General features: G+C 32.3%; 1 protein-coding gene across 3 annotated transcripts in view; it reads right to left on the bottom strand.

Moving 5' to 3' along the window:
* Kuz (kuzbanian) overlaps nt 1-14837 on the bottom strand; it is a 148606-nt gene that overhangs the window by 36524 nt on the left and 97245 nt on the right. For all 3 annotated transcript variants that reach the window (XM_064050296.1, XM_064050297.1, XM_064050298.1), the window contains exons 3-4: nt 11885-12142; nt 4985-5179 (exon numbers count right to left, since the gene is read on the bottom strand). In XM_064050296.1, the coding sequence (XP_063906366.1) occupies nt 4985-5179; nt 11885-12142 (453 nt within the window). The remainder of the gene's footprint in view (nt 1-4984; nt 5180-11884; nt 12143-14837) is intronic.

Genomic DNA, 14837 nt, shown 5'->3' with positions numbered 1-14837 from the left:
GACGACAAAGGACGAACAGTAGGAAAGAGGATGAAAACGGACGAAAAAGGACGAAAAGGACGACAAAGGATGAAAAGGACGAAAAGTAGGAAAAAGGACAAAAAGGACGAAAAAGACAAAAAAGGACGAAAAGAACGAAAAGGACAAAAAAGGACGAACAGAACGAAAAGGAGCAGAAAGGACGAAAAAGACGAAAAGGGGCGAAAAGGACGAAAATGGACGAAAATCAGGAAAAAGGACGAAAAAGTAGCAGAAAGCGCGAAGGGATTCCTGGATTTTTTGATTTCTCGATTTTTTTACTTTTGGGCTTTTCAATTTTTCGATTTTCCAATTTTTGATGTTTCGATTTTTCAGTTATCCGAGTTTTTAATTTTTCAGTTTTCCAAATTCTGGAGTATCGATTTCTCGATTTTTCAGATTTTCGAATTTTAATTTTTTGAATTTTCGATGTTTGGATTTCTCGATTTTTCAATTTTGCGATATTTTCAATTGTTCCACGTTTAAAATTTTAGATTTTTGGATTTCTCCATTTTTTGATTTTTCAGTTCTTCAATTTTTCAGGTTTTTGATATTTCCGTTTTTCGATTTTTTAAGTTAGTGATTTTTTAACCTTGCACTTTTCGATATTTTAACTTTTCAATTTTTAAAATTTGAAGTTTCTCGATTTCTCGTACGAAAAGTAGGACAAAGGACAAAAAGTGGAAAAAAGGACAAAAAAGTAGGCAAAAAGCAAGGACGAAACAAGACGAAAGAGAACGAAACGGGACGAAAAAAGACGACAAAGGACGAAATAGTACGAAAATTTGGAAAAGGACGAATAAGGACGAAAAAGACGAAAAAGGACGAAAAGGAGGAAAAAAGACGAAAAAGGGTAAAAAAGGACTAAAAGGGACAAAAAAGGACGAAAAGAACGAAAAAAGACGAAGAGGACGAAAAAAGGACGAAAAGCAGGAAAAGGGACGAAAAAGTGGGACAAAGGACGACAAGGGCGAAGAAGGACGTAAAAGGACGAAAAAGGACAAAATAGGACGTAAAAGGACAAGAAGGGACGAAAAAAGGACGAAAAGCAGGAAAAAGGACGAAAAAGTGGGACAAAGGACGAAAGGACGAAAAAGCACGGCAAAGGATGAAAAAGACCAATAAGGACGAAAAAGACGAGAGAGGACGAAAAAAACGAAAAGTAGAAGAAAGGACGAAAAGGATGAAAATGGACGAAAAAGGACCAAAAGGGACAAAAAAGGACGACAAATGACGAAAAAAGGACGAAAATGGACGGAAAGGACCAAAATAATTTCCATTTTCCATTTTTTTCCATATTTCGATTTTTCATTTATCCAATTATTCGATTTTTCGTTTTTTAAATTTTATATTTTCCAATTTTAATTTTTTTGATTTTTTCATGTTTAGATGGATTCTTCGATTTTACAATTTTTCGATATTTTACGTTTTCAATGTTATAAATTTTAGATTTTTCGATTTCTCGATTTTTCAGTTCTTCAATATTTCTATTTTTCAATTTTTCGATTTTTTAATTTTTAGATTTCCCGATTTTTCCAAGTTTTCGATTTCTCAATTTTTTCAGTTTTGGGAACTTTTCAACCTCTGTTTTTTTTTTAATTTTTCGATTTTTCGATCACTGACAGCTTTATTGCTAAAATTTTTCCCAAATGTTAAAATCATTTTTTGACTTTTCGATTTTTGGATTCCTGGATTTTTTTATTTCTCGATTTTTTTACTTTTGGACTTTTCAATTTTTCGATTTTCCAATTTTTTGATGTTTCGATTTTTCAGTCATCCGAATATTTAATTTTTCAGTTTTTTAAATTTTGGAGTATCGATTTCTCGATCTGTCGATTTTTCAGATTTTTCGATGTTTGGATTTCCTGATTTTTCAATTTTGCGACATTTTAATTGTTCCACGTTTTAAATTTTAGATATTTGGATTTCTCTATTTTTTGATTTTTCAGTTCTTCAATTTTTCAGGTTTTTGATTTTTCGGTTTTTGGATTTTTTAAGTTCGTGATTTTTTAACTTTTTTTTTCTATATTTTAACTTTTCAATTTTTGAAATTTTAAGTTTTTCGATTTCTTGTACGAAAAGTAGGGAAAAGGACCAAAAGAACGAAAAATGACGAAAACGGACGAAACAAGGACGAAAAAGACGACCAAGGACGAAATAGGACGAAAAGGACGAAAAGCAGGAAAAAGGACGAATAAATAGGACAAAGGACGAAAAAATAGGACGAAGGACGAAAAAGGATGAAGAAGGACGTAAAAGGACAAAAAGGAAAAAAAAAGGACGAAAAGAACGAAAATGGACGAAAAGGACGAAAGAGGACAAAAAGGACGAAAAAGGATGAAAAACACGAAAAAGGACGAAAAAAGACAAAAAAGGATAAAAAAGGACGAATGAGGACGAAAAGAACGAAAAAGGACGAAAAAGACAGTAAAGGACGAAAAAGACAAGAAAGAACGAAAAAGAACGGAAAAGAACGAAAAAGGACAAATAAGTACGAAAAAGGACGAAAAGGGACGAAAAGTAGGAAAAAGGACAAAAAAGTAGGCATAAGGACGAAAAGGACGAAAAAGGACGAGATGTAGGAAAAAAGACGGAAGAGGACTAAAAGAAAGAAGGAGGACGAAAAAGGACAACCAAGGACGAAAAGGACAACCAAGGACGAAAAAGGACAACCAAGGACGAAAAAGGACAACCAAGGACGAAAAAGGACAACCAAGGACGAAAAAGGACATCCAAGGACGAAAAAGGACGAAAACGGACGAAAAGAACGAAAAAAGACGAGAAAGGACGAAAAAGGACGAATAAGGACGAAAAGAACGAAAAGGACAACATAGGTCTAAAAAGGACGAAAAGGACGAAAAGTAGGAAAGAGGACGAAAAGGACGAAAAAGGACAAAAGAGGACGAAAAGGACGAAAAAGGACGAAAAGGAGACGACAAAGGACGAAAAAGAATGAAAATGACGAAAAGTAGAAAAAAGGACGAAACAGTAGGAAAAAGGACTAAATAGGACGAAAAGGACGAAAAAGTAGGAAGAAGGACGAAAAAGTAGGAAGAAGGACGAAAAAGGACGAAAAGAACGAAACGGACGAAAAAAGAAGAAAAAGGACGAAAGAAACGAAAAGTAGGAGAAAGGACGAAAAGGGACGAAAAGTAGAAAGAAGGACGAAAAGGGACGAAAAGTAGGAAGAAGGACGAAAAGGACGAAAAAGACGAAAAGGGCGAAAAAAATTTCCATTTTCCATTTTTTTTATTTTTCCATGTTTCGATTTTTCATTTATCCAATTGTTCAATTTCTCGTTTTTTAAATTTTATATTTTCCAATTTTTATTTTTTTGATTTTTTCATATTTAGATGGATTTTCGATTTTACAATTTTTCGATATTTTACTTTTTCAATGTTATAAATTTTAGATTTTTCGATTTCCCGATTTTTCAAGTTTTCGATTTCTCAATATTTTCAGTTTTGGAAACTTTTCAATCTGTTTTTTTTTTTTTAATTTTTCGATTTTTCGATCACTGACAGCTTTATTGCTAAAAGTTTTCCCAATGTTAAAAACATACAATGTATGGAAAATAATACCAAAATATATAAAAATTAATAGAAAATGCTTCTAAAACATAAAAATAACAGCACTTTCCCGAAAAAATCGATTGCATGATTACGATTCTTAGTTAAACGAAAAAATAGAACATCTAAAATGACTATTTCCCGTAGAAATTCTGAACGCTTAGAGTCGACATTGGCCTGAACGCGCTCCGGTCTGTGGATCAAACAAGTTCTCCGGTGACGCTGTCTCGTCAAAACTGTTCCTATTTTTGCAACTCGGGTCCCGCCTCGGGCTTATTTCCACCCTTGGTTTCCCTTCGAATTTGTTTGCCAATCTCTGCATTGCCTCGGTTGCCACTTGCAAACCTCGGCTCCGCCTCGAGCCTAATTGTAACCCTCGGTTGCGTCGGATTTATTTACAGATGTCGACCTCGACTGCCACTTATTAAAGCAGAAATAAATATTAGTCCCGACTTCGTATATTCAACTTTGCTCTCTGGAAATTCCAATTATACATTATTTCCATCGTTATTAGTATTAGTCTCGAACTGACAATTTTAAATCATAACGACCCTCCAAATAGTCTCATTTGATCCCTACTTTGTGTCGACGCATCGAGGTGAAACAAGATTACAATCACGATCCATATGAGTAAATCTTCGTGGAATGAACTTAATCTCGTTTGCCAAAGTAAATACAACCCAATTTGGATGTAATCGAGTGTGTGGCTTCTCAATAGATTAAAAAAATCGCGCTATTGCATCACTTTTTATTAAGTGCACGTTCGCGCGTCCAATTAAGTCGCTCTATTGTTGCTTTAGTCACACGACTGAAGTATAAAATAGCACAAATAAACACGAGTTGACAATTTGCCTGAAAAGGTGTTTGTTAGTGCAACATTTTACCCTCTGTCAATTTTTCCCCATTAGCGATGTCGCAAATTACGAGTCTAAAATATCCTGCGACAGGTAAAACGAACTTTTCTATTGACATTGCGTTTGTACTGGTTCGCTTTGATTTTTGCCAACACATAAAGTAAACAAAGTGCAGCAGTAGCTCGTTTCGTATGCAGAGGTCGTATCGCTAAGAATTTCTATTACTTTGTGCAACGTTGCAAGCTTTAAACTTCTCCAAAGTAAGTATTTACTGAGAAGCTAACATCAAACGTGAACACACTAGACGATAGTTTCACAGAGAATCTTACTTAATAGCTTAAATTGTAATGTAGTAATTTGCAACAGAACTAGTTTTAAGTCGTTTTCTGGTAAATCTAGACAGTATAGTGCAAAAATCTCGAGAGCTTCGAAAGAAGTTAATAGCTCGGTTGTTCGTTGAAAGCGTCCCGCCCTTCATCGAAAAACTGCCTATCCAAATAATTCCCTCCGACACAAACAAAAGTTGAAGTAAGCAAAACTTACCCTCTCTCTGATGTTCGTATGGATCTTCGACGTGATCCTCATGGTAAATAACCGAATGGAATGTTCTGTTGGGATGTGTGGTGTGAGGAAAGTAGTGATGAGCTTTCTCTACGTAGTATGAGCCCTTCGGTGATACGATCTTCCCCTCAAAGACTCCATCAATTAACGACCCAAAGACCGAACTCCCGGGCTCACCTGAACACCATCAATACGTTTTAATCATTTCCAATTCCATTAGAACTTGATTTATCAACAACGAGTGATTGTTTTACGTCGGGAATATAAATAATGGAAGTTTTGAGAGAGCGTTTTATTACAAGTCTACGAATTAATAATAAATTGCTTAATTCTGGAATGCTGAGGATATTGGCACAGAAAACACATTAATCAATGGCAGATAAAGGAAAAACTACCAATAGCTATCAATCATAAGGAGAGACTCGAACAAAGTTTTGCAGCAACATTTAAACGTCTGCTAATGTTACCAATTCCAACAAAAACTTTCGAGAAGGTGTTTTCTGTGCGAGCTCCGACGGCTGGAATGGGATATTCGAGATTTGTGTTATTGCGGCTCCAACCGAGCGAAAAGGAACTGCTGGATACTTCATAAAGTTACCTAAGTCGTAGTTAGCTCTTTCATACTTGGAAGCAACGCATTTCAAGGCAAGTTTTCACGATGTTACACTTCTATCACATTAACAGAAACTCGTTCCTCCTCACCATTAATGAGCTCAAAAAGATTTACAGTTCTAACAAGAGCTGACCAAGACTATCGGTAAAGATATTCCAGAATCGTGTCCTTCACGCAGCTAAAAGGTGTCCCCGGAGGGATTCCGCTGAAAAGGAGCTTTCTACCACCCCCTCGGGTCCAACCCAATGCGGCAGAGGTCACGGTGGGGCTTAAAACCCGCTCCCAGGACCTCTGGATTATCTGCAGGGGGACATTGTATACTCCGAAACTAAAAAGGCGAGATTGCAGTCCGAGAGACACTATGTATATTGTGGCAGGTCCCGGGACCTTCAATGTGACCTACTGTTCTTTCCCTTGAAGTCCCGAATTTGTAGTCCCGAAATTCTGGTCAACCTGTTTGTATGATCGGTCGATCGAATTGTTTGACCATTCTAGGTCAGGTTTAATCAGGTCGGGTCAGACCATTAATGTTCCTGGACCAGATGGAATACCACCATGCATTGTAAAAACTGTTGCTAAGTACCTGCTAAGATAAGACTGATTTTGGCAAATAAGAAAAGACACTAAAGGCCCCAAACCACTTTCACACTCTTTCCAAACAGGTATACCTAGAACCTTAAGATTGTTTTAAATTTAAAAAAACAGGGTCCAAAAATTAATTCAAAGATCTAGATATCGAGAGGTCGAAAAATCGAGAACTGAAAATATTTCAAAACATTTGAAAATCGTAAAATCAAAAATAGAAAACACCAAAAATCGAGAAACTGAAAAATTGAAGTCCTATTCAAGATATGGAAAAATAAAGGAATCGAGAACTGGAAAACCTAAATATCGAAAAGTTGAAATGTCAAATATCGAGTTATCGAATAGTTGAAGTCGAAAGATCCAGAAATCGAAAAGTCGAACAATTCAAAAATCGATTGAAAAGTCGAAAAATCAAGAAATTCAAGTAAAATCGAAAATAGAAAACACTAAAATTCGAAAAACTGATAAATGGAAGTCCTAAATCAAGAAATGGAAAAATATAAAAAATCGAGAACTGAAAATATTTCAAAATTGCAAGATCGAAAACAACAAAACTCGAAAGGTCGGAGATAATGAAAAATCGGAAAGTCGAAAAATCTGAAATAAAAATTTGAGAAGTCGTAAAATCGAATGGAAAAAAATTGAGAATGGAGAAATTGGAAAATTCAAGTTGAAGAAATCGAAATGACAAACTCAAAAATCGAAATATTGAAAAGTTGAAAATTCAAGAAATTCAAACATTTGAAAATCGTAAAATCGAAAATAGAAAACACCAAAAATCGAGAAACTGAAAAATTAAAGTACTAAATCAAGAAATGGAAAAATAAAGGAATCGAGAACTGGAAAACCGAAATATCGAAAATTTGAAATGTCAAATATTGAGTTATCGAATGGTTGAAGTTGAAAGATCCAGAAATCAAAAACTCGAACAATTCAAAAATCGATATATTGAAAAGTCGAAAAATCGAGAAAGTCAAGTAAAATGGAAAATAGAAAACACTAAAATTCGAAAAACTGCTAAATGGAAGTCCTAAATCAAGAAATGGAAAAATAGAAAAAATGGAGGAACTGAATTATTTGAAAATTGGAACACCAAAAATTGAAATGAGAAATCAAAAAATGGTAAAGTGAAAAAATCTAGAACACAAAAAGTGGAAAAAAATTGAAAATTCGAAAACTCGGAAAACGGAGATATCGAATAATTTAAAAATCAAAAAATTGAAATATATAGCAAAATCGACACCTCCAAAAATGGAAAAAACGTAAAGACGAAAAATCCCAAGATTGAAATATTTGAAGGTTAAAAAAAATCCAATCCACAAAAAATTGAAAGGGGGAAAATCCAAATATGCAACTTTGAATCGAAAATTTGAAAAATCGCAAAGTCGAACAATTCAAAAATCGATATATTGAAAAGTCGAAAAATCGAAAAATTCAAGTAAAATCGAAAATAGAAAACACTAAATTTCGAAAAACTGCTAAATGGAAGTCCTAAATCAAGAAATGAGAAAATAGAAAAAATCGAGAAACTGAAATATTTGAAAACTGAAAAATCGAAAAATGGTAAAGTGAATAAATCTAGAACATGAAAAGTCGCAAAATTGAAAATTCGAAAACTAGGAAAACGGAGATATCGAATAATTTAAAAATCAAAAAATTGAAATATATAGCAAAATCGACAACTCCAAAAATTGAAAATTGAAATATTTGAAGGCCAAAAAATCGAATCCACGAAAAATTGAAAGGTGGAAAACTCCAAATATGCAACCTCGAATCGAAAATTTGAAAAATCGGAAAGTCGAAAAATTGAATTGACGAAAAATCGAATTGTCGCAAAAGTCGAAAAATCGATAAATAAAAATTTGAAATGTCTTAAAATCCAATGAAAAAAATTGGAGAATCGAGAAACTGAAAAATTGAAGTTGAAAAATCCTGCAATCGAAAAATCGAACAATTCAAAAATCGATGTATTGAAAAGTCGAAAAATTGAGAAATTCAAGTAAAATCGAAAATAGAATACACTAAAATTCGGAAAAGTGATAAATGAAAGTCCTAAATCAAGAAATGGAGAAATAGAAAAAATCGAGAAACTGAAATATTTGAAAATTGAAAAATCGAAAACACCAAAAATTGAATCGAGAAATCAAAAAATGGTAAAGTGAAAAAATCCTGAACACGAAAAGTCGAAAAATTGATTAAATTCGAAAACTCGGAAAACGGACATCTCCAATAATTTAAAAATCAAAAAATTGAAATATATAGCAAAATCGACAACTCCAAAAATTGAAAAAACGTAAAGACGAAAAATCCTAAGATTGAAATATTTGAAGGCCAAAAAATCGAATCCACGAAAAATTGAAAGGTAGAAAAATCCAAATATGCAACGTCGAATTGAAAATTTGAAAAATCGAATTATTGTAAAGTCGAAAAATCGATGAATCAAAATTTGATGTCTTAAAACCCAATGAAAAAAATTGGAGAATCGAGAAACTGAAAAATTGAAGTTGAAAAATCCAGGAATCGAAAAGTCGAACAATTCAAAAATCGATATATTGAAAAGTCGAAAAATCGAGAAATTCAAGTAAAATCTAAAATAGAAAACACTAAAATTCGGAAAACTGATAAACGGAAGTCCTAAATCAAGAAATGGAGACATAGAAAAAATCGAGAAACTGAAATATTTGAAAATTGAAAAATCGAAAACATCAAAAATTGAAAAATCGAAAACATCAAAAATTGAAATGAGAAATCAAAAAATGGTAAAGTGAAAAAATCTAGAACATGAAAAGTGGAAAAATTGAAAATTCCAAAACTCGGAAAACGGAGCTTTCGAATAATAATTTAAAAATCAAAAAATTGAAATATACAGCAAAATCGACAACTCCAAAAACTGAAAAATCGTAAAGTCGAAAAATCCTAAGATCGAAATATTTGAGGGCCAAAAGATCGAATCTACAAAAAATTCAAAGGTGGAAAAATCCAAATATGCAACGTCGAATTGAAAATTTGAAAAATCGAATTATCGTAAAGTCGAAAAATCGATGAATCAAAATTTGAAGTCTTAAAACCCAATGAAAAAAATTGGAGAATCGAGAAACTGGAAAATTGAAGTTAAAAATCCAGGAATCGAAAGGTCGAACAATTCAAAAATCGATATATTGAAAAGTCAAAAAATCGAGAAATTCAAGTAAACTAAACGTCGGAAAACTGATAAATGGAAGTCCTAAATCAAGAAATGGAGAAATAGAAAAAATCGAGAAACTGAAATATTTCAAAATTGCAAAATCGAAAACAACAAAAATTGAAATGAGAAATCAAAAAATGGTAAATTGAAAAAATCTAGAACACGAAAAGTCGAAAAATTGAAAATTTGAAAACTCGGAAAATAGACATCTCGAATAATTTAAAAATCAAAAAATTGAAATATATAGCAAAATCGACAACACCATAAATTGAAAAAACGTAAAGTCGAAATATTTGAAAGGTGGAAAAATCCAAATATGCAACGTCGAATCGAAAATTTGAAAAATCGGAAAGTCGAAAAATTGAATTAACGAAAAATCGAATTATCGCAAAGTCGAAAAATCGAATTAAAATTTGTAAAGTCTTAAAATCCAATGAAAAAAAACTGGAGAATCGAGAAACTGAAAAATTGAAGTTGAAAAATCCAAAAATCGAAAAGTCGAACAATTAAAAAATCGATATATTGAAAAGTTGAAAAATCGATAAATTCAAGTAAAATCGAAAATAGAAAACACTAAAAGTCGGAAAACTGACAAATGGAAGTCCTAAATCAAGAAATGGAAGAATAGAAAAAATCGAGAAACTGAAATATGTATTTGAAAATTGAAAAATCGAAAACACCGAAAATTGAAATGAGAAATCAAAAAATGGTAACGTGAATAAATCTAGAACACAAAAAGTCGCAAAATTGAAAATTCGAAAACTAGGAAAACGGAGATATCGAATAATTTAAAAATCAAAAAATTGAAATATATAGCAAAATCGACAACTCCAAAAATTGAAAATCCTAAGATGGAAATATTTGAAGGCCAAAAAATCGAATCCGCAAATATTGAAAGGTGGAAAAATCCAAATATGCAACGTCGAATTGAAAATTTGGAAAATAGAATTATCGTAAAGTCGAAAAATCGATGAATCAAAATTTTAAGTCTTAAAACCCAATCAAAAAAATTGGAGAATCGAGAAACTGAAAAATTGAAGTTGAAAAATCCAGGAATCGAAAAGTCGACCAATTCAAAAATCGATATATTGAAAAGTCGAAAAATCGAGAAATTCAAGTAAAATCGAAAATAGAAAACACTAAAATTCGGAAAACTGGTAAATGGAAGTCCTAAATCAAGAAATGGAGAAATGGAAAAAATCGAGAAACTGAAATATTTGAAAATTGAAAAACCGAAAACATCAAAAATTGAAATGAGAAATCAAAAAATGGTAAATTAAAAAAAATCTAGAACACGAAGAGTCGAAAAACTGAAAATTCGAAAACTCGGAAAACGAAGATCTATGAGGTATCTCCGAAGGTATTCCACCCCCTCAAGTTCAATTCGATGCAGTTAAAGTAGGAACTTTTGGTGTCGAGGGTCACTCGAGCTCGCAATCCCAAAAGGACTTGAGAAGAGCCTGAAAACCACCAGCAACTAGGGCTCCCGTAGCAAAGAGTATGCTGAAACGGGAAGCAAACATCTACATCATCTACAACGTGGTCGTAGGAGTGACTGGAACGTCTGCCTGCTGAAGAGGGATGGATAGTCCTTTTCAGGAACCCATTTTGTCTGCCGACGGGGACCCGGCTCCTCGGGTTCGGGAAACCGGGATTTAGTCTATGTCGACTCCCATCTTCGCGTGGTGCAGGCTATTTCATTCAAATCTTTGTAAAGGACTGAGATTTTGGTACCAGGTACTTGGAATCAATGGCCAGCTAGGCCCGCCAAATCCAGGTACCAGCGAAACTTCTGTACCATTCATGATGAAAGACCAGGATATAAAATATGGTTTCTTTTTGGATGAAAATTGGATCTACGGTCACGGTATTAAAAAAAAAATTGAATTGCTCAGAGCACGGACTAATATGGGTCTACTATAAGACCGTTATCACTGCTATCCGTAGTGTCCCTTGCGGGCTCTTATTGTTGGAAAATCAGGGTTGGGACTCTTCCTTCAGCCTGACAGTTCCACACTAAGTATCAACTTGTTAATCTAATAGTGAAATTTCATCATTCAGCCGGTGTGTGTTGCTGTAACAGCTGCCAATCTCGTTGGCGAAAGGCGTCAACACTTTGTATCAAATCTGCTTGTCTAGTAAACGATGAAATAGTTCCATTATCCAACCTTTTCACTAAACCGTAAACTCTGCATTCCCTACCTACACAACCATCCGCAATCTACTTAAACACACAATGCCTCGAATAACCCAAATGAGCATTCCTCCGACATTCCCATACACAACAATCGATTATTCCAATATCCGTACCTACATTACGTTTGTAGGGGTAATTAAAGGAAGCATGCACCAATCAAAGGACGAAGCAGCTACGCAAACCGCACTTAATCACCAATTATTGCTATAATTTCCCATTGACCTGAATACCGCCCGCATTCAGTTTCGATCTATTAATAACAGAATCTGGATAATCCCGCTCGAGAAGGGCGACCGCACTGACCTAAGAGATGTCCTGTGTAGATGTGCGACGTGTCGACATCTATCGGGCCTTCAGGACCGTGAACTTCCATCGAATCACTGAACACATCGAGGTCTCTCTTCAGTCTTAGATGGAACTCGCGATCGTGTGCCCGGAAGGACACGTGCACTAAATTGTTTCTTACGACGGACCGTTTAGCCCGCCGATGGGATCGATGCACTTCACTTGTGTCGTAAGTTAGGGGCTCGTAATGGCGGATGTACTCGTTGAGGCGGCTTTCTGGAACAAAAAGGGGTAATTAATGGAGTGAAACAGAAATGCGGGCTTGGTAGCGGGGACAATACGAAACGCGGGCTAAGCGAGCAATCCACGGATACGTTTTACGCATATATTTTGTTTTTGTTTTTCTTAATATATGTAGTTTTTTTTCACTACAAGAAACTTAAAACTTGGTTGAAATTTCAAAATCGAAAAATTGAGATTAGAAATAATCAAAAATCGAGATGATGGAACTTGAAAATTTTAGAATTAAAAAAAAAAAAATGAAAAATTAAAAACTAAAAATCGAAATTCAAAAATTCTAAAACTAAAAGATGAAAAATTGGGAAATCCAGAAATAGAAAAATCTAAAACTAAAATTGAAAAACTGAAACATCGATAAACGGAACATCAAGAAACTTGATCAAGCGAAAAATTTACAAATCGAAAAATTGAGAATAGAAATAGTCAAAAATCGAGATGATAAAATTTGAAAACTTTAGAATTAAAAAAAAAAAATGAAAAATCCAGAAATTGAACAACCTAAAAATCGAAACATCAAAATTCTCGACAAATTGAAAAATAAAAAAATCAAAAAATCTAAAAGTTAAAAACTGAAAAATCGAAATTTAAAAATTCTAAAAGTGAAAGTCGAATAATTGGGAAATCACAAAACTGAAAAATCAGAACAACGAAAAGTTGAACATCTAAAAATTGAAAAACTGAAGTATCAAAAAAGTTAAAATTCGATAAATTTAAAAAGTCATTAAATCGAAAAATCCAGAAACTGAACATCGGAAAAATTTAAAAACCGAAAAATCGAAATATTTCAAAATCAAAAAATCCAAAAACCAAAACATCTAAACCGAGATGTCCAAAAATCTAAACATTTTGAATTAAAAAGAATTGAAAAATCCACAACTGAAAAATCGAAATCCTGAAAAATCCCATAACTAAAATACTGAAAAACTGAAAAATCGATAAATGAAACATCAAAAATGTTAAAATTAGAAAAAAACCGGTAAATCGAAAAATTGAGAAACCAAAATATTTAAACCCAAAAGTTCAAAAATCGAAAAATTGAAGGTAGAAATTGCCAAAAATCGAAAAGACAAAAATTGAAAAATTTAGAATAAAAAAAACAGAAAAATCCAGAAAATGGACAACGGAAAAATAGAAACATCGAAATCTCGACAAATCGAGAAATAGAAAACTCGAAACATCAAAATAATTAAAAACTAAAATTTAAAAATCGAAAAATTGAAAAGTAGAAATAACTCAAAAATCGTGAAATATGGAAAAACTGAAACATCGATAAACGTAACATCAAAAAAGTTGAAACATGGAAAAATTTTGAAAATCGGTAAATCGAAAAATCTAGAACATGAACAAGCGAAAAATTTAAAATCCGAAAAATCAAAAAATTTCAAAATCGAAAAATTGAGAATAGGAATAATCAAAAATCGAGATGATAAAAATTGAAAATTTTAGAATTTAAAAAAAAAAATGAAAAATTAAAAACTAAAAATCGAAATTCAAAAATTCTAAAACTGAAAGATGAAAAATTGGGAAATCGAGAAATAGAAAAATCTAAAAGTAAAATTGAAAAACCGAAAAATCGATAAACGGAACATCAAGAAACTTGACCAAGCGAAAAATTTACAAATCGAAAAATTGAGAATAGAAATAGTCAAAAATCGAGATGATAAAATTTGAAAACTTTAGAATTAAAAAAAAATTAAAAATCCAGAAATTGAACAACCTAAAAATCGAAACATCAAAATTCTCGACAAATCGAAAAATAAAAAAATCAAAAAATCTAAAAGTTAAAAACTGAAAAATCGAAATTTAAAATTCTAAAAGTGAAAGGTGAATAATTGGGAAATCACAAAACTGAAAAATCAGAACAACGAAAAGTTGAACATCTAAAAATTGAAAAACTGAAATATCAAAAAAGTTAAAATTCGATAAATTTAAAAAGTCATTAAATCGAAAAATCCAGAAACTGAACATCGGAAAAATTTAAAAACCGAAAAATCGAAATATTTCAAAATCAAAAAATCCAAAAACCAAAACATCTAAACCGAGATGTCCAAAAATCTAAACATTTTGAATAAAAAAGAATTGAAAAATCCACAACTGAAAAATCGAAATCCTGAAAAATCCCATAACTAAAATACTGAAAAACTGAAAAATCGATAAATGAAACATCAAAAATGTTAAAATTAGAAAAAAACCGGCAAATCGAAAAATTGAAGGTAGAAATAGCCCAAAATCGAAAAGACAAAAATTGAAAAATTTAGAATAAAAAAAAAAACAGAAAAATCCAGAAAATGGACAACGGAAAAATAGAAACATCGAAATCTCGACAAATCGAGAAATAGAAAACTCGAAACATCAAAATAATTAAAAACTAAAATTTAAAAATCGAAAAATTGAAAAGTAGAAATAACTCAAAAATCGTGAAATAGAGAAAAATTTTGAAAATCGGTAAATCGAAAAATCTAGAACTTGAACAAGCGAAAAATTTAAAATCCGAAAAATCAAAAAATTTCAAAATCGAAAAATTGAGAATAGAAATAATCAAAAATCGAGATGATGAAACTTGAAAATTTTAGAATTTAAAAAAAAAATTGAAAAATTAAAAACTAAAAATCGAAATTTCAAAATTCTAAAACTGAAAGATGAAATATTGGGAAATCGAGAAATAGAAAAA

The sequence above is a fragment of the Zophobas morio genome, unplaced genomic scaffold (genome assembly GCF_036711695.1).
Source record: "Zophobas morio isolate AGI-343-1 ecotype UQ-CSIRO unplaced genomic scaffold, CSIRO_AGI_Zmor_V1 ptg000008l, whole genome shotgun sequence".
Classification (NCBI taxonomy): Eukaryota; Metazoa; Arthropoda; class Insecta; order Coleoptera; family Tenebrionidae; genus Zophobas; species Zophobas morio.
This window is presented reverse-complemented; position numbering and strand designations above follow the sequence as displayed.